Source organism: Ostrea edulis, chromosome 9 (assembly GCF_947568905.1).
Source record: "Ostrea edulis chromosome 9, xbOstEdul1.1, whole genome shotgun sequence".
Classification (NCBI taxonomy): domain Eukaryota; kingdom Metazoa; phylum Mollusca; class Bivalvia; order Ostreida; family Ostreidae; genus Ostrea; species Ostrea edulis.
Genome location: NC_079172.1, coordinates 49,589,619 through 49,611,452, shown reverse-complemented (window position 1 = coordinate 49,611,452; position 21,834 = coordinate 49,589,619). Strand labels below are relative to the sequence as shown.

At 36.2% G+C, this 21,834-nt stretch overlaps 1 protein-coding gene across 5 annotated transcripts in view; it reads left to right on the top strand.

Annotated features, from left to right (window-relative positions):
• The window catches only part of LOC125660099 (SCO-spondin-like), a 32,440-nt gene that overhangs the window by 8,943 nt on the left and 1,663 nt on the right, over positions 1–21,834 (top strand). For 2 of the 5 annotated variants that reach the window (XM_056149458.1, XM_056149459.1), the window contains exons 9-27: positions 27–197; positions 281–445; positions 4,631–4,801; positions 6,367–6,531; positions 6,922–7,092; positions 7,495–7,659; positions 8,061–8,231; positions 8,633–8,797; positions 9,188–9,358; positions 9,757–9,921; positions 10,315–10,485; positions 10,891–11,055; positions 11,449–11,619; positions 13,262–13,426; positions 13,817–13,987; positions 14,389–14,553; positions 15,025–15,195; positions 19,305–19,499; positions 21,145–21,302. In XM_056149458.1, coding sequence (XP_056005433.1) covers positions 27–197; positions 281–445; positions 4,631–4,801; positions 6,367–6,531; positions 6,922–7,092; positions 7,495–7,659; positions 8,061–8,231; positions 8,633–8,797; positions 9,188–9,358; positions 9,757–9,921; positions 10,315–10,485; positions 10,891–11,055; positions 11,449–11,619; positions 13,262–13,426; positions 13,817–13,987; positions 14,389–14,553; positions 15,025–15,195; positions 19,305–19,499; positions 21,145–21,302 — 3,212 coding nt within the window. The other 3 variants (XR_008798625.1, XM_056149461.1, XM_056149460.1) reach the window with 3 other exon arrangements.

Sequence of the window (21,834 nt, the reverse complement as noted above, 5' to 3'; positions counted from 1 at the left end):
CAATCAATATGACACATTGTTATTAGCTAACAAAAATGTAACTAATTGGTCCGCCTGGGGATCGTGCTCTGTGACATGTGGAACTGGGACAAGCAGACGTAATAGATCGTGTGGTCTGACGACAGAGGAGTCCGAAAAGCACAACTGTTGGTTTTCAGAAACAGAAACAAGAACTTGCATCTTAAATCCATGTCCAGGTACGTGTTATGTGATATCTTCTGTTTTAAATAACATATAAACATATGAAAACTCTAAAGAGGTAACGGTGATTTATCTCCAGTTGATGGTAGTTGGACGGCTTGGTCTGACTGGAGCGATTGTTCTAACATATGTGGTACTGGTCAACAATCTAAAACTCGCACATGCACCAACCCTAAGCCAGAGCATGGTGGAAAACTGTGTGAAGGAGACAGTACTGATCAGAGAACGTGTGTAGGTTGTCCGGGTAAGACTTTCCTGTTTTGATAGGTTAGCAAGATTTTTTACATTATCTTTTGAATGGAAAAACATTATCATCCAGTCTAGATTTCAAATACTCTGTTAGGATGCATTAATTATGTAGTGCACTATTTGATTTGATAAGTAAAAGGATGATATAGATTTGCTCGAAGAATCGACCCACAGCGAGATTCAGAATTCCGGCAAAAATTTATCATTTTGAGGTCACCTTTTTATACGCCCGACTTTAGACGGGACGTATTATGGTACAGTGATGTCTGTACGTCCGTCCGTCTGTCCGTCCATCCATCCGTTCGGGGTTTTCTCTTTATAATTTCATTTCCCTTGCACATATCATGCTGAAACTTGCTGTGTATCTTCTTTGTGGGTCACTCTGGATCATACTGCAATTTTGATCCATTTCGACCTTTTTTCCAAGGAGTTTTGCCCCTTTATTTGGAAATAATTATTATATGGAGGTTACATAATTTGTCCGCCCCACTCCTCCCACAGTTTTCAAGTGAGAGCCTTCTCATTTTGTGGAGTGTTTGTATGAGTATTGAAAATGTGCATGTGGGATGGATTTTGATTTTCTACAATTTTTGAGAAAATTACAGGTTGTTAAACTTAGTCTATTTAAAAATTAATATTCTATGAAGGGTACATAATTTGTCGGTCCAACTCCCCTCACAGTTTTCAAGTGAGGACCTTCTTATTTTGTGGAGTGTTTGTATAGGTACTGAAGATGTGCATCTGGTGAAGGATTTTGATTTTCTTTCATTTTTGAAAAAATTGCAGGTTGTTGAACTTGGTCCATTTTGAGGAAATCTCAATTTTTAAGCTAAGACCCTTTGTTCATATGAAAGTTTGTCACAACCTCATGACGGCTGATACTACATGTACCTGAAGCAAAGTTATACAAATTATAGCACAAAAAACACCCTATGTAAGCATTTCACGGGCGTATTATGTACCGTTTGCGGTACTCTTGTTGACTCTATGCACTCAAATATCTCCAAATCATAAAGTTTCTGAATTTCACTGAGAACGGGGTTATGGTTTTTTTTTTAATTTAGATGATCTATTTGACAGATTACACCTTTTCCCATTTTTGTGATCAATTTTGACAGTACTTTCCCTTCAATGAGCATGATAGCAGTTGTGGTCATGGACAAATTAAACATTTTCGAATTTATTGTGAATTGCAGATTTATTATCACAATGAAATTTTCATGGACACCTCTGCTGTGAGGGTGAAAATGTCGAAAAAGCGCCCCCCACCCCCCCCCCCCACCCCCAAGTCCCAGAAAATGATTGTTCTAAAGTATGTCCCAAATTTAACATCTAAAATATCGTGGCGCAATAGTTAGCGTGGAAGTGTTTTCACCGACGTAGGACCTCACCTTTCTGCGCGAGTTCGAACCCCATCAACGGCGATGGTTTTAGCTCACCTGAGCCGAGGGCTCAAGTGAGCTTTTCTGATCAAAATTTGTACGTTGTCTGTCGGCGTCGTTGTAAACTTTTCACATTTTCATCTTCTTCTCAAGAACCACTGGGCCAATTATAAACAAACTTGGCCAAAGGATCCTTGGGTAACGGATTTTCAAGTTTGTTCAAATGAAGGGCCATGCCCCCTCCAAAGGGGAGAAAATCACAAAAATGCAAAAATAGGGTGGGTCATTTAAAAATAATCTTCTCAAGAACCACTGGGTCATAGGAGCTTTTTCATGAAAGCTTCCTGACATAGTGCAAATTCAAATTTGTTCAAATCAAGTCCTCCGGGGGTATATGTAGGTTGGGTCCACAATAGAGGATCAAAGTTTTACATAGAAATATATAGGGAAAATCTTCAAAAATCTTAAGAACCAATGAGCCAGAAGAACTGAAATTTATATGAAAGCTTCCTGACATAGTGCAGATTCAAGTTTGTTCAAATCAAGACAATAGGGGATCAAAGTTTTACATAGAAATATATACGGAAAATATTTAAAAATCTTCTTCTCAAGAACCAATAAGCCAGAAGAGCTGACATTTATACGAAAGCTTCCTTATATAGTGCAGATTCAAGTTTGTTCAAATCATGGCACCCGGGGGTAGATTAGGGGATCGAAATTTTACATGGGAAATTGGGAATAAATAGAACAAAGCTTTTGAAATCATCCTCTCAAGAACCAATGGGCCAGAGGAGCTGCGATTTACATGAAAGCTTCCTGACATAGTATTGATTCAAGTTTGTAAAAAGCATGACCTACAGGGGTAGGTTGGGGCCACAATACGGACTATGGTTTTACATGCAAATATATTTGGAAAGTCTTCAGATATGAGCCAAGGTAACTCAGGTGAGCGATGTGGCCCTTGGGCCTCTTGTTATTCATTTATTATCATTCGTTTTATTAACAATAAATATCATACTTAACGACATTTTCTCCATTATCAAACTAAAGATTAGTACAAAAACATAATCAATAAATGAAACGAGAAATATAACAATATATTCACTGAAATGAAACGGGTTTCTAATAAATGTATTACACGAGGCCACGTATCATTTTTAACTGTGCTATTCCACACAGAAACCACATTTTAACAACAATGTCATACAAGCTTTGCTGTTCTTGTTGTCGAAAAACTCCACCAGCAAAAGGTTCGTTTGTTGGCGGGGTTCTTTAAAAGAGGATAAATTGTGTCATTTTCCCAATGTTGTGGGGTAGGTGATTTTATAAGCGATTAATGCAGGAGAAAACTGTTTCAAGGGGGGGCAATGAACCAATAGATGGTTCTCAAGTTGGAGAAATGGGAATATCTTCTGATATTGCACAGAGGGGATCGGTTTATACATACCTGAATGTAGGTAGATATACGGCCGACTGTAAATTAAACGTAGATGAGATAATGTCGGTGCCCGTCAGTAATTTTCAAAGAAGATCGAATAACGTTCCTGGGGGGTCTTCAGATGTTGGAGAAGATGAAAATTGCAGCATCTGAACACTCGTATATTTTCCTACATTTCATATAGAACTTTATCACTATTATCATAGGTAACAATGATTAAACATACATTTTGTATAGAACTTTATCACTAGGTTCATAGGTAACAATGATTAAACATACATTTTGTATAGAATTATTCATGCATGGTCTATTTTGTAAAGACGAAAAACAATTAAAGTATAAAAACGATCAAACCGAAGTAATACATATTTAACGTGCTGCTCTATAATGATACTGAAATGTCGGTGTGTTTGGTATCGCAATTCAACCTCATTCGTTAAGCACTTGCTAAATCCGTAAACTAATTACAAATCATATTTTGGTAAACTTTCATTAAAGCTCATTGTTTTCATAGGCGCCTGGTTCGAAGATATTGCAATATAACTTAATGTATACAGTGGAGGAAATTAAAACCTCGAAAAAATATTTCTCTCCGATCTATGTTGTCTCATTTTAAAAAAATGAAAATAGAGACACCATAGATCGGAGAGGAATATTTATTCGAGGTTCGAATTTCCTCCATTGCTCACATATAGGTTATAGTGCAATATCCTTGACCCAGGCGCCTATTATCATTTTTAGAGTTAGGGCGATCTCCATCAAAGCTATTTTACAACGGTCAGATATTCACAAATAAATATTCATTTGTTGTTTTGTTTCATTCCTGTATAAACTATCTATTTGATAAACGCATATATAAATTTAGATGACCTTTAAAATGTTCAATAAAACCAGGAATAAGTTTCTACTTCTATTTTATACATGTACATCGTGCATAAGATTTGTAACCTTTGTGAAATTTTCCTTTTGTTCTTTCCCTATGACCCTTTTAGAAAATACTGTCAAGTTGCAAAAACATTTGATAAAATACATTCACTTCATGTACCGGAAAAGACTTAAATACCCTAGCGTAACAAAACTTTATCTAACGCAATAACTCATTCGATAATACAATCGTATGCTCAGTGGGATACCTGATAATTTGAAATAGGTTTCGACAGTTCCATCGCCACATACATGTACTAGGTATCGGAGTTAATCCCACGAATCTTTACGATGAAACCCTTTTATTCCATGTACCTTATCAAGAAAGGATCTTGCAAAAGAAAGCATCTTTAATGTGCTCGTTTCAGTCGAAAACAGAGGTCTAACATGACATGTACACAATAAATTTACCCATCAAATACACTTTTAATTTCAGCAAATAAAAAAGTTACGGAATGGTCTTCATGGAGTACGTGTTCAACAACCTGTGGTCCTGGAAACCAGAGTAGATACCGAAAATGTAACTTGACGGAAGAGGAATCCAATGAGTACAACTGTAAATTTCATGAGACTGAAGGAAGGCAATGCTACATCAGGCCCTGTCCAAGTAAGATTTTTACTTTAAACTTACATACATACAATATTCCTGTTACATGAAAAACCATGACATTCGAGAAGTAAAGAACGTAGAACATGATTCAATTGATCATTCTCCTTATATCTTTCCAGTTACGCGGGTACGTTACGGCAGGTCATAGAAAATCTTTGCTGGGATACAACCCGCGAAACAATGTTACTTCACAATTGAAATCAGTATATCATTGGGCATATACATTTGATTCCGATTATTCATACATAAAATATATCATGCAGCCACTAAAATCGAAAGGAATACGAAAAGTAATACTGTTGTTGTGTAATGTGTGCCCGATCAATATGAAAGTAAACTGGTGACGTCATAACTATGACATCGAGTAACGATGACACGTAACTTTAAAAAACAACAACTATTCATTGTAAATATCGACAAAATGTGGAGTATAAAAAATACATGGCATGGAATATATATGTGAAACACTAAGAATTTATCGGTATTATGAATGTATGTTGATTTCATTCATTGACAATCTTGTTCAATGTAAACAAAGATTCCATTTAGCATGTCGGTCCGAATTTCCTCTATCATACACTGAATTGAAACGGCAGAAGTATAACAGTAGGATGCATACATTTACGATGAAAGGTACTACATCAATGTGTACTGAAATTAATTCTAAAATCGTATGTATAGAACACTTTCAACTTAAACTTGTTAAACGCTGTGTACAGTGAAATGGTTTCGTGTTTGATAGCATGATATTTAAAGTCCCTCTCGAGAATATTTCACTCATATTGCAAGGTCTTCATTGCCGGTGAAGGGATGCAAAATTTCGTTGCTTACGGCTTTTGAACAGGGAGGGATCTTTAACGTGCCACACCTAGTGTGATACGGGACCTCTTTTTTGCGGACTCATCCAAAGCACTTCCGTATTTAGTCGCCTCTTACGACAAGCAAGGGGTACAGAGAACCTATTCTAACCAGATCTCCACGGGATTCGTGTTTAAATATTTAATAAACCATTGCGTACTGAAAACGGTAGTATTCTAACACTTTTGATAAACTTTGGGTGTTTACCGTAATTGACTCCAGTTAGATTAATGTTAGAACCTTGGTGTAGTGTTATACGTTTTCATTTTCTATTAAGGTACATTCGTGATCTATTGATAACAACCATGAAATGACGTCATACTGAAGCGTATATTTATTATGTTGTTATGATAAAAATGTTCTAATGTAAATATCTAGCATACTTTTAAATGGTTAGTAGCATCTATCATTTGTGAAGGAGAATTTGAAATATCTACAGATGGAGTAATGCCAACATTGACATACCCACCCAATTTATAAATCTATACAAATGGAATTATTCATCATTCATTATTAACCGGGTAGTCATCAAACGTTATAGAAATGAATCTCATTTCCATAAATAGACAATAGAAGTGCACACATCATCGACAATAAACGTCAGAGAAAGAACAGTTGGACTGCTACCTTTCATCATCCGAGTTTACCATCTTTGTACAAAGTCAAATCAGTGCGTAAACAGAAATATCTTTTTTTTTACAAAGTTGATGGCGGTTGGACCCAATGGTCTTCATGGGGTGGCTGTTCGAATAACTGTGGACACGGGGAGGAAATTCGAACGAAAACTTGTGATGACCCGAAACCAGAGAATGGGGGCAAACCTTGTACAGGGGAAGGATCTGAAAAGCGGAAATGCATTGGATGTCCAGGTTAAAGATTTTGTCCGTAGTTTACGATTAATCATTTCTGACTAATATTGAGATTTACAAAGAGAGAATGGAATGCCAATACTTCTTAAATTTTGTCCATTCAGTGGATTCAACTAAGTTAAATGTTATTTGTTTACAACAGTATAAAAATACACCATTCTTCCCAAGAAGCAAAAGTCAATCTTCATGTTCAAGTTAAGAGTAGCAGGTGTCTGCAGTGTGGATCAGTATAATTTTATACATTACATGTAAATGTCAAACAGAGGATTACAATTGCAGAGTCTGAACTTTGACTTGTAGTCTGGATAATGAATTGATCGGACACAATTTTTTCTTTTGATTAACTGAACTTTTTCATGAAAGCACATGATATAATGATATTTTCTGTAGACGGGAAGGTGGTGACTCAGTGGTCTTCCTGGGGACAGTGCTCGGTGACCTGTGGAAATGGGAACCAATCAAGATCTAGAGATTGTGACTTGACAAGCACTGAAGCTGATAAATATCAGTGTTATTTCAGTGATGAAGAGAACAAACTATGCATCAAGCCAGGTTGTCCAAGTACGTCTTTACATTCTGATTGTAATATCCACTGATTGTTTACTTTCATTTTCAAAAATGCATATTTTCATCACATTCTTGAAGAATTATTGTTCAAGGTGATTTGAAAAGAAAAGAAAACAAGCAAAGGCTAGAGTTTTCGTCATACATATTGCAATGGAACAAATTCCAGTCGCGGTAGACAACGCAAACCATGCTTATTTAGACATCTGGGTTAACGACAGATCGGTCACAGGAAAATTAGCTCCCTTCACACACACTACTGATATTTGTACAGTTTGATATACATTTCACATAAGAAACCTTTCTTGTAAGATATCACATTCGTTGGTTAACAAATTTATGTTTTCATTTGATAGAAATTTTCACAATATGAAGATATGTATTTTTCCTTCAATAAAGTTGATGGAGGTTGGTCGCAATGGTCTTCATGGGGTGGCTGTTCCAATAACTGTGGACACGGGGAGGAAATTCGAACGAGAACTTGTGATGACCCGAAACCAGAGAATGGAGGGAAACCTTGTACAGGGGAAGGATCTGAAAAGCGGAAATGCATTGGATGTCCAGGTTAAAGATTTTGTCCATAGTTTATGATTAATCATTTCTGACTAATATTGAGATTTACAGAGAAAGAGAGAGAATGGAATGCCAATACTTCTTAAATTTTGTCCATTCAGTGGATTCAATTGAGTTAAATGTTATTTGTTTACAACAGTACAGTATAAAAATAAACCATTCTTCCCAAGAAGCAAAAGTCAATCTTCATGTTCAAGTTAAGAGTAGCAGGTGTCTGCAATGTGGATCAGTATAATTTTATACATTACATGTAAATGTCAAACAGAGGATTACAATTGCAGAGTCTGAACTTTGACTTGTAGTCTGGATAATGAATTGATCGGACACAATTTTTTCTTTTGATTAACTGAACTTTTTCATGAAAACACATGATATAATGATATTTTCTGTAGACGGGAAGATGGTGACTCAGTGGTCTTCCTGGGGACAGTGTTCGGTGACCTGTGGAAATGGGAACCAATCAAGATCTAGAGATTGTGACTTGACAAGCACTGAAGCTGATAAATATCAGTGTTATTTCAGAGATGAAGAGAACAAACTATGCATCAAACCAGGTTGTCCAAGTACGTCTTTACAATCTGATTGTAATATCCACTGATTGTTTACTTTCATTTTCAAATATACACATTTTCATCACATTCCTGAAGAATTATTGTTCAAAGTAATTTGAAAAGAAAAGAAAACAAGCAAAGGCTAGAGTTTTCGTTATCAATATTCCAATGGAACAAATTCCAGTCGCGGTAGACAACGCAAACCATGCTTATTCAGACATCTGGGTTAACGACAGATCGGCACAGGAAAATTAGCTCCCTCCACACACACTACTGATATTTATTGAGTTTGATATACATTTCATATAAGAAAACTTTCTTGTAAGATATCACATTAGTTGGTAAACAAATTTGTGTTTTCATTTGATAGAATTTTTCACAATATGAAGATATGTATTTTTCCTTCAACAAAGTTGATGGAGGTTGGTCGCAATGGTCTTCATGGGGTGGCTGTTCCAATAACTGTGGACACGGGGAGGAAATTCGAACGAAAACTTGTGATGACCCGAAACCAGAGAATGGAGGGAAACCTTGTACAGGGGAAGGATCTGAAAAGCGGAAATGCATTGGATGTCCAGGTTAAATATTTTGTCCGTAGTTTACGATTAATCATTTCTGACTAATATTGAGATTTACAAAGAGAGAATGGAATGCCAATACTTCTTAAATTTTGTCCATTCAGTGGATTCAATTGAGTTAAATGTTATTTGTTTACAACAGTATAAAAATACACCATTCTTCCCAAGAAGCAAAAGTCAATCTTCATGTTCAAGTTAAGAGTAGCAGGTGTCTGCAGTGTGGATCAGTATAATTTTATACATTACATGTAAATGTCAAACAGAGGATTACAATTGCAGAGTCTGAACTTTGAGTTGTAGTCTGGATAATGAATTGATCGGACACAATTTTTTCTTTTGATTAGCTGAACTTTTTCATGAAAGCACATGATATAATGATATTTTCTGTAGACGGGAAGGTGGTGACTCAGTGGTCTTCCTGGGGACAGTGCTCGGTGACCTGTGGAAATGGGAACCAATCAAGATCTAGAGATTGTGACTTGACAAGCACTGAAGCTGATAAATATCAGTGCTATTTCAGAGATGACGAGAACAAACTATGCATCAAGCCAGGTTGTCCAAGTACGTCTTTACATTCTGATTGTAATATCCACTGATTGTTTACTTTCATTTTCAAATATACATATTTTCATCACATTCCTGAAGAATTATTGTTCAAGGTGATTTGAAAAGAAAATAAGCAAAGGCTAGAGTTTTTGCCATAAATATTCCAATGGAACAAATTCCAGTCGCGGTAGACAACGCAGACCATGCTTATTCAGACATCGGGGTTAACGACAGATCGGTCGCAGGAAAATTAGCTCCCTCCACACACACTACTGATATTTGTACAGTTTAATATACAATTCATATAAGAAACCTTTCTTGTAAGATATCACATTAGTTGGTAAACAAATTTGTATTTTCATTTGATAGAATTTTCCACAATATGAAGATATGTATTTCTTCCTTCAATAAAGTTGATGGAGGTTGGTCGCAATGGTCTTCATGGGGTGGCTGTTCCAATAACTGTGGACACGGGGAGGAAATTCGAACGAGAACTTGTGATGACCCGAAACCAGAGAATGGAGGCAAATCTTGTACAGGGGAAGGATCTGAAAAGCGGAAATGCATTGGATGTCCAGGTTAAACATTGTCCGTACTTTATGATTAATCATTTCTCAGTAATATCGAGATTTACAAAGAGAGAATGGAATACCGATACTTCTTAATTTTTGTCCATTCAGTGGATTCAACTAAGTTAAATGTTATTTGTTTACAACAGTACAGTATAAAAATACACCATTCTTCCCAAGAAGCAAAAGTCAATCTTCATGTTCAAGTTAAGAGTAGCAGGTGTCTGCAATGTGGATCAGTATAATTTTAGACTTTACATGTAAATTTCAAACAGAGGATTACAATTGCAGAGTCTGAACTTTGACTTGTAGTCTGGATAATGAATTGATCGGACACAATTTTTTCTTTTGATTAACTGAACTGTTTCATGAAAACACATGATATAATGATATTTTCTGTAGACGGGAAGGTGGTGACTCAGTGGTCTTCCTGGGGACAGTGCTCGGTGACCTGTGGAAATGGGAACCAATCAAGATCTAGAGATTGTGACTTGACAAGCACTGAAGCTGATAAATATCAGTGTTATTTCAGAGATGAAGAGAAAAAACTATGCATCAAGCCAGGTTGTCCAAGTACGTCTCTACATTCTGATTGTAATATCCACTGATTGTTTATTTTCATTTTCAAATATACATATTTTCATCACATTCCTGAAGAATTATTGTTCAAGGTGATTTGAAAAGAAAAGAAAACAAGCAAAGGCTAGAGTTTTTGTCATAAATATTGCAATGGAACAAATTCCAGTCGCGGTAGACAACGCAAACAATGCTTATTCAGACATCTGGGTTAACGACAGATCGGTCGCAGGAAAATTAGTTCCCCTCCCACACACACTACTGATATTTGTACAGTTTGATATACATTTCATATAAGAAATCTTTCTTGTAAGATATCACATTAGTTGGTAAACAATTTTGTGTTTTCATTTGATAGAATTTTTCACAATATGAAGATATGTATTTTTTCCTTCAATAAAGATGATGGAGGTTGGTCGCAATGGTCTTCATGGGGTGGCTGTTCCAATAACTGTGGACACGGGGAGGAAATTCGAACGAGAACTTGTGATGACCCGAAACCAGAGAATGGGGGCAAACCTTGTACAGGGGAAGGATCTGAAAAGCGGAAATGCATTGGATGTCCAGGTTAAAGATTGTCCGTAGTTTATGATTAATCATGTCTGACTAATATTGAGATTTACAGAGAGAGAATGGAATGCCAATACTTCTTAAATTTTGTCCATTCAGTGGATTCAATTGAGTTAAATGTTATTTGTTTACAACAGTACAGTTAAAAAATACACCATTCTTCCCAAGAAGCAAAAGTCAATCTTCATGTTCAAGTTAAGAGTAGCAGGTGTCTGCAATGTGGATCAGTATAATTTTATACATTACATGTAAATGTCAAACAGAGGATAACAATTGCAGAGTCTGAACTTTGACTTGTAGTCTGGATAATGAATTGATCGGACACAATTTTTTCTTTTGATTAACTGAACCTTTTCATGAAAGCACATGATATAATGATATTTTCTGTAGACGGGAAGGTGGTGACTCAGTGGTCTTCCTGGGGACAGTGCTCGGTGACCTGTGGAAATGGGAACCAATCAAGATCTAGAGATTGTGACTTGACAAGCACTGAAGCTGATAAATATCAGTGTTATTTCAGAGATGACGAGAAAAAACTATGCATCAAGCCAGGTTGTCCAAGTACGTCTTTACATTCTGATTGTAATATCCACTGATTGTTTACTTTCATTTTCAAATATACACATTTTCATCACATTCCTGAAGAATTATTGTTCAAAGTAATTTGAAAAGAAAAGAAAACAAGCAAAGGCTAGAGTTTTCGTTATCAATATTCCAATGGAACAAATTCCAGTCGCGGTAGACAACGCAAACCATGCTTATTCAGACATCTGGGTTAACGACAGATCGGTCGCAGGAAAATTAGCTCCCTCCACACACACTACTGATATTTATTCAGTTTGATATACATTTCATATTAGATAAAATGTTCTATCGTTAAAATGATAATGTCCCACGGACCCGATTTAACGATAGAATGCGTCCTATATACCTGCAATGTAGGAAAATGAAAATTGCACACAGTGAATGTTTCGGTAAAATTATGTAACACATCACTCATGCATTTTAGAAAGTTACCTTAACGACCCACTTGCCGTTAAATCCATTTTAATTAGTTGAATTTGAGAATGTAAACCCACGAGTTTGAATTTCGCTGCTAACACCTTCCATTTTACCGGAACTTGTCATTGCGTATGCGCACAGCGTGAAATACTGAATATTAATGACGTTCCAAATATGGAGATATAGCCTTTTACGGAAAATGCTACTACGCTCTTTACTACTTCGTTATTTGACATGAAAATGAATTTAAAGTTTGAAATAAACGTTAGAAATCGAGAAATATATGTTAACTAAATATTGTAACATGGGATTGAAGTAATATTTTCCCTATGTAAACTTTTACTGAAATTTGATTTCATTGATAAAGAAAATTAACCAGAGTGCACTGAGGCATGCAGGAATTATGGGAAAACAGTGGATGCTTCAGAAAATGGCGGGTACGGATGAAGCCATCAACATTCCTAAATTTCTTTAAAGGTTTATATGATCTCATAATCAAAATGCAATCCAACAATAGCATAAGCTGTGGAAAAACTTTTTCATGTTCCAAAAAACCTGGAAACAAGGAAAGTCTGCCTTCTAAATTGGTTAAGATTGACAGAACTGTGAAAGATGTTTTACAGAAAGACTTCGGGATAAAGACCCAGCAGATCGTCAACTTTCTGTCTCCACGTCATGTGTATTTATAAAACGGTTGTTTTGTTTTTTCACCAATGCCTTATATGGTAGTGGGCCGTTCTTATTTGCAAATTAGGTAAGCGTTCGTTTTTCGAAAACAGCAGGGTGTTCCGATGGCAGTTTCCGGTAAAATGGCAGTCAGTTCGAATCGAGAAAAGTGACATTTCAAATTGTTCAGTTTACAATATTATTATACGATTTTTTTACAGTGTTAAGGACTTACAAATTACCAATGAGGTTAGTTGTACATGTATATGAATTTAACTTTAAATGTACGCGTTTATTCTTTGATAAGTTTAAAATCGTTTTGGAGCGATTCCGCAATTTTCTGCTACATTACGGGTATATGGGAGGTATTCTAACTGTGGTGAGGGCCTGACCCGAGACACAGTTAGATTATTCTAACTAATTTCATATAAGAAAACTTTCTTGTAAGATATCACATTAATTGATAAACAAATTTGTGTTTTCATTTGATAGAATTTTTCACAATATGAAGATACGTATTTTTCCTTCAACAAAGTTGATGGAGGTTGGTCGCAATGGTCTTCATGGGGTGGCTGTTCGAATAACTGTGGACACGGGGAGGAAATTCGAACGAAAACTTGTGATGACCCGAAACCAGAGAATGGGGGCAAACCTTGTACAGGGGAAGGATCTGAAAAGCGGAAATGCATTGGATGTCCAGGTTAAAGATTTTGTCCGTAGTTTACGATTAATCATTTCTGACTAATATTGAGATTTACAGAGAGAGAATGGAATGCCAATACTTCTTAAATTTTGTCCATTCAGTGGATTCAATTGAGTTAAATGTTATTTGTTTACAACAGTATAAAAATACACCATTCTTCCCAAGAAGCAAAAGTCAATCTTCATGTTCAAGTTAAGAGTAGCAGGTGTCTGCAATGTGGATCAGTATAATTTTATACATTACATGTAAATGTCAAACAGAGGATAACAATTGCAGAGTCTGAACTTTGAGTTGTAGTCTGGATAATGAATTGATCGGACACAATTTTTTCTTTTGATTAACTGAACTTTTTCATGAAAGCACATGATATAATGATATTTTCTGTAGACGGGAAGGTGGTGACTCAGTGGTCTTCCTGGGGACAGTGCTCGGTGACCTGTGGAAATGGGAACCAATCAAGATCTAGAGATTGTGACTTGACAAGCACTGAAGCTGATAAATATCAGTGTTATTTCAGAGATGACGAGAAAAAACTATGCATCAAGCCAGGTTGTCCAAGTACGTCTTTACATTCTGATTGTAATATCCACTGATTGTTTACTTTCATTTTCAAATATGCATATTTTCATCACATTCCTGAAGAATTATTGTTCAAGGTGATTTGAAAAGAAAAGAAAACAAGCAAAGGCTAGAGTTTTTGTCATAAATATTGCAATGGAACAAATTCCAGTCGCGGTAGACAACGCAGACCATGCTTATTCAGACATCTGGGTTAACGACAGATCGGCACAGGAAAATTAGCTCCCTCCACACACACTACTGATATTTGTACTGTTTGATATACATTTCATATAAGAAACCTTTCTTGTAAGATATCATATTAGTTGGTAAACAAATTTGTGTTTTCATTTGATAGAATTTTTCACAATATGAAGATATGTATTTTTCCTTCAACAAAGATGATGGAGGTTGGTCGCAATGGTCTTCATGGGGTGGCTGTTCCAATAACTGTGGACACGGGGAGGAAATTCGAACGAGAACTTGTGATGACCCGAAACCAGAGAATGGAGGCAGACCTTGTACAGGGGAAGGATCTGAAAAACGGAAATGCATTGGATGTCCAGGTTGAAGATTGTCCGTAGTTTATGATTAATTACTTCTTAGTACAGACAAGGTTTACAAAGATAATGTAATGCATGCACTTGTTAATTTCTGTCCGTTTAGGGGATATTATTTGTTTACAGACCTATAAAAACATCATCTTCACTAAGAAGCGATAGGCAATATTGATCTTCAATGTTTAGACTAGCAGGCCTTCTGCTGTCTGCACCATCACTATGATTTCATGCATTGCATGTGTATTTTTAATGAAAGGTGAAGATAAGGAACAGGGATCAATCTCATAACTCCTATAAGCAATACAAAATCGATAGTTTAAATACTAAATCAAACTTGAGAAAGAGCAGTCTTCAAATCATTGCAGTGTTCGAAATGTGATATGTGGTCTGGATAATGAGTTGATCGGACACAAAGTTTACTTTTTGGTAACTGAACTTTTCTCATGAAAGCACATGATATAATGATATTTTCTGTAGACGGGAACGTGGTGACTCAGTGGTCTTCCTGGGGACAGTGCTCGGTGACCTGTGGAAACGGGAACCAATTAAGATTTAGAGATTGTGGCTTGACAAGCACTGAAGCAGATAAATATCGGTGTTATTTCAGAGATGAAGAGAACAAACTATGCATTAAGCCAGAATGCCCAGGTACGCCTTTACATTCTGATTGTAATATCCACTAATTGTTTGCCCTTATTTTCCAATGTACTTATTTTGATCATGATCAGGAAGAATTATTGTTTTGGGTAATTTGAAAGAAAAGTTTCTCTTAATAAATGCTGGAATGGAACAAATTACATTAATAATAGCAGTGGAGTGAAAATTGCACGGTAGTTTATTTGAGTGACTCCAATAGGTGGTAAAAGCAAAATAAACATCATATATATGTTATGAATGTAGAATACATGTTGTAGTGGTAATAACGCCTTCGTGAAATATAGTTGCGCATTGTAATGCATGCATCATTTTTGTTTCTTGAAGATTTTACTTAAATGTTCTACAACCACCTATAATCTATTAAATACTGAAAGAAAAACTTATGTCGGAACCTTCGCTTTTTTATGATTGGCGAACATTTGAAAATACATCATTTTCGAACATTATATTTCATACGTGTACCTAGTAAACCGAAATAGGCAATGTGGTGGTAACGTCGTACCAAGTAAACTCATGACTTTTAAACTTTGGAAATATTTTCATTTCTCAGAGCCAATAAGGAAAACTGTCATTCTCCATTGGTACTATTTAAGAAAATATTAAATGCTATGGAGAAACTCCCGCTCGCACCGGTAAGTGAGAAAGTTTCCCAGTTTACTTTCGGAAGGTCGGTGGTCTCTTCCCATGTACATTGTATCTGGGTTCTCTCTTCCACCAATAAAAACTGGGCGCCACCAGATAACTGAAAAATTGTTGAGTGTGGCGGAAAACATCAACAAATCAATCGATCAATCAATTAGACGATTTGTGTTATAGTATATGCAAAAAGTCGTGTAGATCGAATCTACATTATCAAAAATTCCAATAAAGGTTTAGTCAATTTGAAATCGGACAACCTTCTGCAATAGAAATGGATGTAGTAAATATTCATATCTTGTAATGATTCATCCCCCCCCCCAAAAGTCTGTTAATCACCAGTCTGAATTTACGCAATTGTACTACGAAGTTGATATCAAATAGGTGGCGGAGTTCTTCATTGGCAATATCTACGTAATCGTGGTCTTCCTTCTTTACACAGTCGGGTGACTTGTCAGTGGGTACGAATAGTTCTCCGTAATTAGCTTACGTGTGTTTTGTCTTAAAAGGCAGAATTTATTCAGAAATTTCTACAAGAGGAAATCTCTCGTTGATATCTTCTACTGGATATTTAGATGCTTCGATGACGTTTCAAATATCAATAATATTCAATTTTAATCATATGTCGATTCGATATCACCTAGTGAACTTGAAATAAAAGGCATCACCGTCTTCAATATCTTTTTTTAACATAAACGTTAATGGCAAAATAACAAGTCAAATTTCTGACGAAAGGAATGATTTTAACTTCTTCATTGTCCACATCCTACATTGATGAGGAAATATTCTATTATCACCTAGATATGGATTTTATGTCTCTCCACTGATTCAATACAGGATAGCATATTGACTGAAGCAGGCTAGTGACAAATAAGGTGTTACAAGGGTTTCAACAGTCATAATTTGCAATTCTGTACCAGTTATAATTATCTGATTTACACGAATTGTTAGGACGTTTTCAGAAACTGATTTTAATTAATGATTATCCTAATTTACCTGATGAAGATTTATGGCTCTTAACATAGGTGACAGAGCAACAGAGGATGCTTCCTCCTCTTAATCACCCGATCCCTTAGCGACGTATCGGTCACATGACAATTAGTCACCCCACAACTGATATTTGAAGAAGGTGATATTTTAAGACAAAGGAAACCTCTCATGTAAGAAATGACATCAAATGGCGAATAAATTTGCGTTTTCATTCGCTAGACTGTTTCACAATGCTAAAATATTTATTTTGTCTTCACAATAATTGATGAAAAGGCGAAGATAACGAACAATATTATGTGAAAGGCGATAATAACGAAGAAGATAACGAACAATGTTAAGTGAAAGGGGAAGTAACGGACAATGATTAATCTCATAACTCCTATAAGCAATGCAAAATAGAGAGTTGGGCAAACACGGAACCCTGGATATACCAGAGGTGGGATCATGTGACTAGAAGGAATAGCATCCCTTGTCGACCGGTGACACTTGTCGTGAGCCATATCTTGGTCCTCTTTTGAAGTAGCGTTACGATACAACGTATACAGTACTTCTTCACGATGTAGCTTGTATTAAAAGGCATGGATTCTGAATGAGAGTAAAATCATTGTAGAAGGCTCTCGAAGTTAGCGTTTCTGTTATTCAACAAACTATCAAGTATGCGGAGATGTGCTGAAAAATATTTCGTTGCTTACAAAAATATGATAATTTGCTGCTAGGTAGTATTCATGAGATGCCCCTGATGGTGCAGGGGTTTCAACAGTCTCGTTTAAAGTCAGCATTTCGCAAATTCTATGATCGTTATAACGATCTAGTTTGCCAATACAACCTATCACTGGGTTAAATGCTGATTGTTAGGCGGTTCTTGGCACACTGATTTTGATTACGGATTACTCCGTTTACTTTATCAAGATATAGAGCTCACGGCGGGTATGAACGATTGACAGGGGATGATTACTCCTCCTAGGCACCTGATCCCACCTGTGGTATATCCAGTGGTCCGTGTTTGCCCAACTCTTTATTGTATTGCCTATAGGAGTTATGTGATTGATTACTGTTTCTGTTTTCTTGATCGTTCGCGATATCTCAGCAGTAGAGCGTTATTGTATATATTAATCGTATCTGGGATGTCGTAAGTTTCAGATCCGCTAGTGTCAACATGGGTTTTGGTTGCTCCTTCGTCAAACACTCGGTATTTAGAAGTGAGAGTCACTGGTCTCTCGGATATAACCATAAAACGGAGGTCTCGTTGCATGGCAGGTGTTGGTATTTTAACTAACTATTACGGCCCTGAACGCTAAGCATAGGTCTAAATTTGTGGTACTCCACCTACAGCTGGTGACTTCTCAATATGAGCGACAAATTTTTGACTGGACGTAAAACAACTAACCAACCAATACGTTTACGTTGAAATGTCAAACTGCAAAAGATCGTTTCCAAAACATATGACAATACAAAATTGTATATTTCAAGAATATTGCAAATAATGTTCTGTTGCTATATGTGGAATCTATGTCATTAAGGATTGATTGATTGTATCTTGCTTAACGTCTCGAGAGAGAATTTTTCACTCATGGAGACGTCACCAAGACCCGTGAAGGGCTTCAAATTTAGGCCTTTCCTCGGCGCTGACGGGCATTGAGCAGTGAGGGTTCTTTAGCGTGCCACACCTACTGTGACACGGGACATCCGTTATTGTCACGACCTGTTCTAACGACTTAGGTCTGTCGCGGCCGGGATTCGAACCCCGGCCTTCCGCATGCGGGACGAACGCTCTAACCTCTAAGCCACCGCAGCGGTCTTGTCATTGAGGAAACATGGTATTATAAATAGTATACTTGCAAGTAAATCAAAAGCTTTATTTTATTACTGGGTACTAAAATCAATAGGTATAAACACTCTTGCTTATGGTTTATAGAGGTCCTAATCGATTTGTAATTTTGATAGAATTGCTATCACTGTATTTGGTGCTAGAAAACTATGAGTATATCGTTGATTTGGTTGGTAAAATTATTTCCTTGAGTTTTGAGGTCAGGAATTTGTTTAATATTGATAAGAGTAGATTCAAAGAGGGGACAAATATGATCCTCATCCTACCTTCAGAATACATTTATATTTTGTACATTTCCAGAAAAGTAGATATTTTATAAAATCCTTTACGAATTTCGGTTATGAAATGTATTGATTTATACACTTAAAATGCGAAATAAAATACTAGTACCTAAACTTATATGAAATATCTTATGGTAAATTTTCTGTATCGAATCTCTAGATTTCTTGATTTTTCTATGGTTCATTGGCAACAAATAATATTACTATACATGCATTTTACTTTTACAGGTCAAGCATATTTTTTAATAAAAGTTTTATGTTCCCGTAATTGGAATGTGGGAACATATAGTTTTTGGTCTGTCCGTCTGTCTTCTTGTCTGCAAAAAGTTTACCCTTGACCATAACTTTGTCGTTTTGAATTTTAGCAAACTGCGTTAAGGATTGCAGAAACATGGCGAATGGAGACTATCAATCTTGCTGGACTTGTCGTGGATTCATCAAATGCGCACATGGTACTCTGTACAACATGTCATGTCCAGGTGTGCTAGTCTGGGATGATAATGCCAAGCAATGTTTATATACATCCACCACATGCAGTTTATCAACCATTTTCTCGTCAGGTAATTTCCTCTTCAAATCACTTCGCATCGCGTTATATATCTGTTGTATGGCGACACTTATAACTAAAGTGGTGGGTATTGGGATTTCGCTAACATCTATTATGGATAATCCACGTACTGTTACATCTTTGATCTCAGTGTCTTACTGCTGCATGTTCATTTACCCCTTTGTAGGCATATTCTCTTCATGCATTTAATCCCGATATTTATTTTCCATCTTGAAGCTGGTATTCATTATATGTTACAATGGCGGACAAGATTTGAGCAGAAAATTTTTCATTTTTTAATGTTTCCACGTTTTCTTCCTATGACAAGTGTATTTCATTGTTGATTTTCCTTGTCTTTGCATTGTATTTTGACAGACTCTAAATACCTTGAAATTACGTCATTTTCTATAATAGGACCGATTTAAACATAAGCCAGCATTTACAATAGTCTTATTACTTCCATACATGGGATTGCAATTTGTTAGGAATGTGTGCGCAAGTCCGATAAATTCATGAATTTTAATATTTACTTCTCCAAGCAATCTGATATAAACATATCAATTTAAAAATGATATCATGTGATCGAAACATCAACCAGGAGTGTGGGAGAATAGAATTCACGTAATGCCCCTTCACGTTTTGATAATAACAGAATAACTCGGACATGAAAATTGCCTCTATTCTTTAACAACCTTAAATTAAGTCGCGACTTATATTAATTTTATTTATATAGAGTTTTACATTATGACCCCAGGATCGAGGCCTCTGCTGGTGGACTGTTAGTCCCCGAGTGTCCCTACAGCCCAGTAGCTAAGTACTTAGTTACTAGCTTGAAAATACGGATGAAATTTAATTGCTGGGATAAAATTTAGAAATTCATTTCAAAATTAAGGATGATATCTCCCTCGTGCATAGCTTTGATCCTTGGACGAATTTGGCTCCAGTTTTTGGCACTCTAATGCTCCTTTTAGCTCTTACAAGTATTTTGTCATTTCGAATTTCCACAACTTCGGCTTCAGCATCACTGAAGAGACATTATTTGTCGAAATGCGCATCTGGTGTATCAAAATTGGTACCGTAGAAGTTTTGCATTCAAGGTTTTAGGGCTTTTCTTTCTCAAATGTCGTAATTCATTACACTTTGACGAATGATACATTTTTGTAATGGACATAAACATGCTGCTGCTATAAGCTGGAATACAGACAAGATATATCTCCTATACAGGTATCTTTTTTTAAATGACAAATTTATTGAGATCCATATCACAGATAAGTGTGAAAATGCATACACATACATACATTAAAGCAAGAGAGAGAGATATAGAAAAAAGAGGAGTGTCGAGAGAGAAAGACTGATGGAAATAGACAGAGAGGGATGGTGAAAGAGAGAGATAGATAGAAATTAATATGATGTCATTTGATATAAGTATGGTAAAATATACATGTATCATAATAGTGTGTATGTACATAACTGAGGTTGGGCAGTTACAAATGCGTTATTATATTCATGATCACACCAAAACATTAATGATCAGTAAGACGCCATTTGCAGTAACTTTGCAAGAACTAAAACCTACCTACGAATGAGCTACATGTATATGTACAATATTCAATGATACATGTAAAGTGCCATTACTCTTACCAAACATTCCTTTCTAGGTCTATCTAGAATAAAGAGATCTGATGAAGAAGGAAGACATCTTTCACTGAAAAATGAGAAGTCCCGGGGTTATGAATTACGAGGATGGACAGTTCTGATGTTTAGTGTGCTTGGGGGCGTGTCGTTAGTGGCATTGCTTGCCGTGGCAATGAACTTGGTAAGAATATTCATCAATAATCTCGAAGGTTATTTCGTATTTCATAGGTCTCTGGAAATCTGATTACCAGAAGCAATTAAAGATCGTGGCCTTGACTACTATGAATAACATGCCCTGATATGTAACGCTCTTCTGACACATTAATATTTCTTTCACAAAATATATCTACATGCAGTTGTGCAGCCATTTTTAGCTTACACTGGGTTGAGAAATTTACCATAATTTGTACATCTTTTTCTGCTATTCCTTAGTATGCATTTAGATTTTATACAGTATCAGCAAACTTACACATAAACACTACCCCGGGGATCATGAAATTTACAATTTGGGTAGAAGTCTTCCTGCTTTACATCTTTATGCATTTAGTTTTTCTTGATCATGTGTGGTTCTATAAAAGAGTTTTGAACATTGGTCAATTTTGGGCAGTTTTTGCCCCGCCTCTAAGGCCCCAGGGGTGCTGGAGTCCTGAAATTTACAATTTATGTCCACAACGAACCACGGACGACAACCACAAAGTTTACTCAGGTTACCT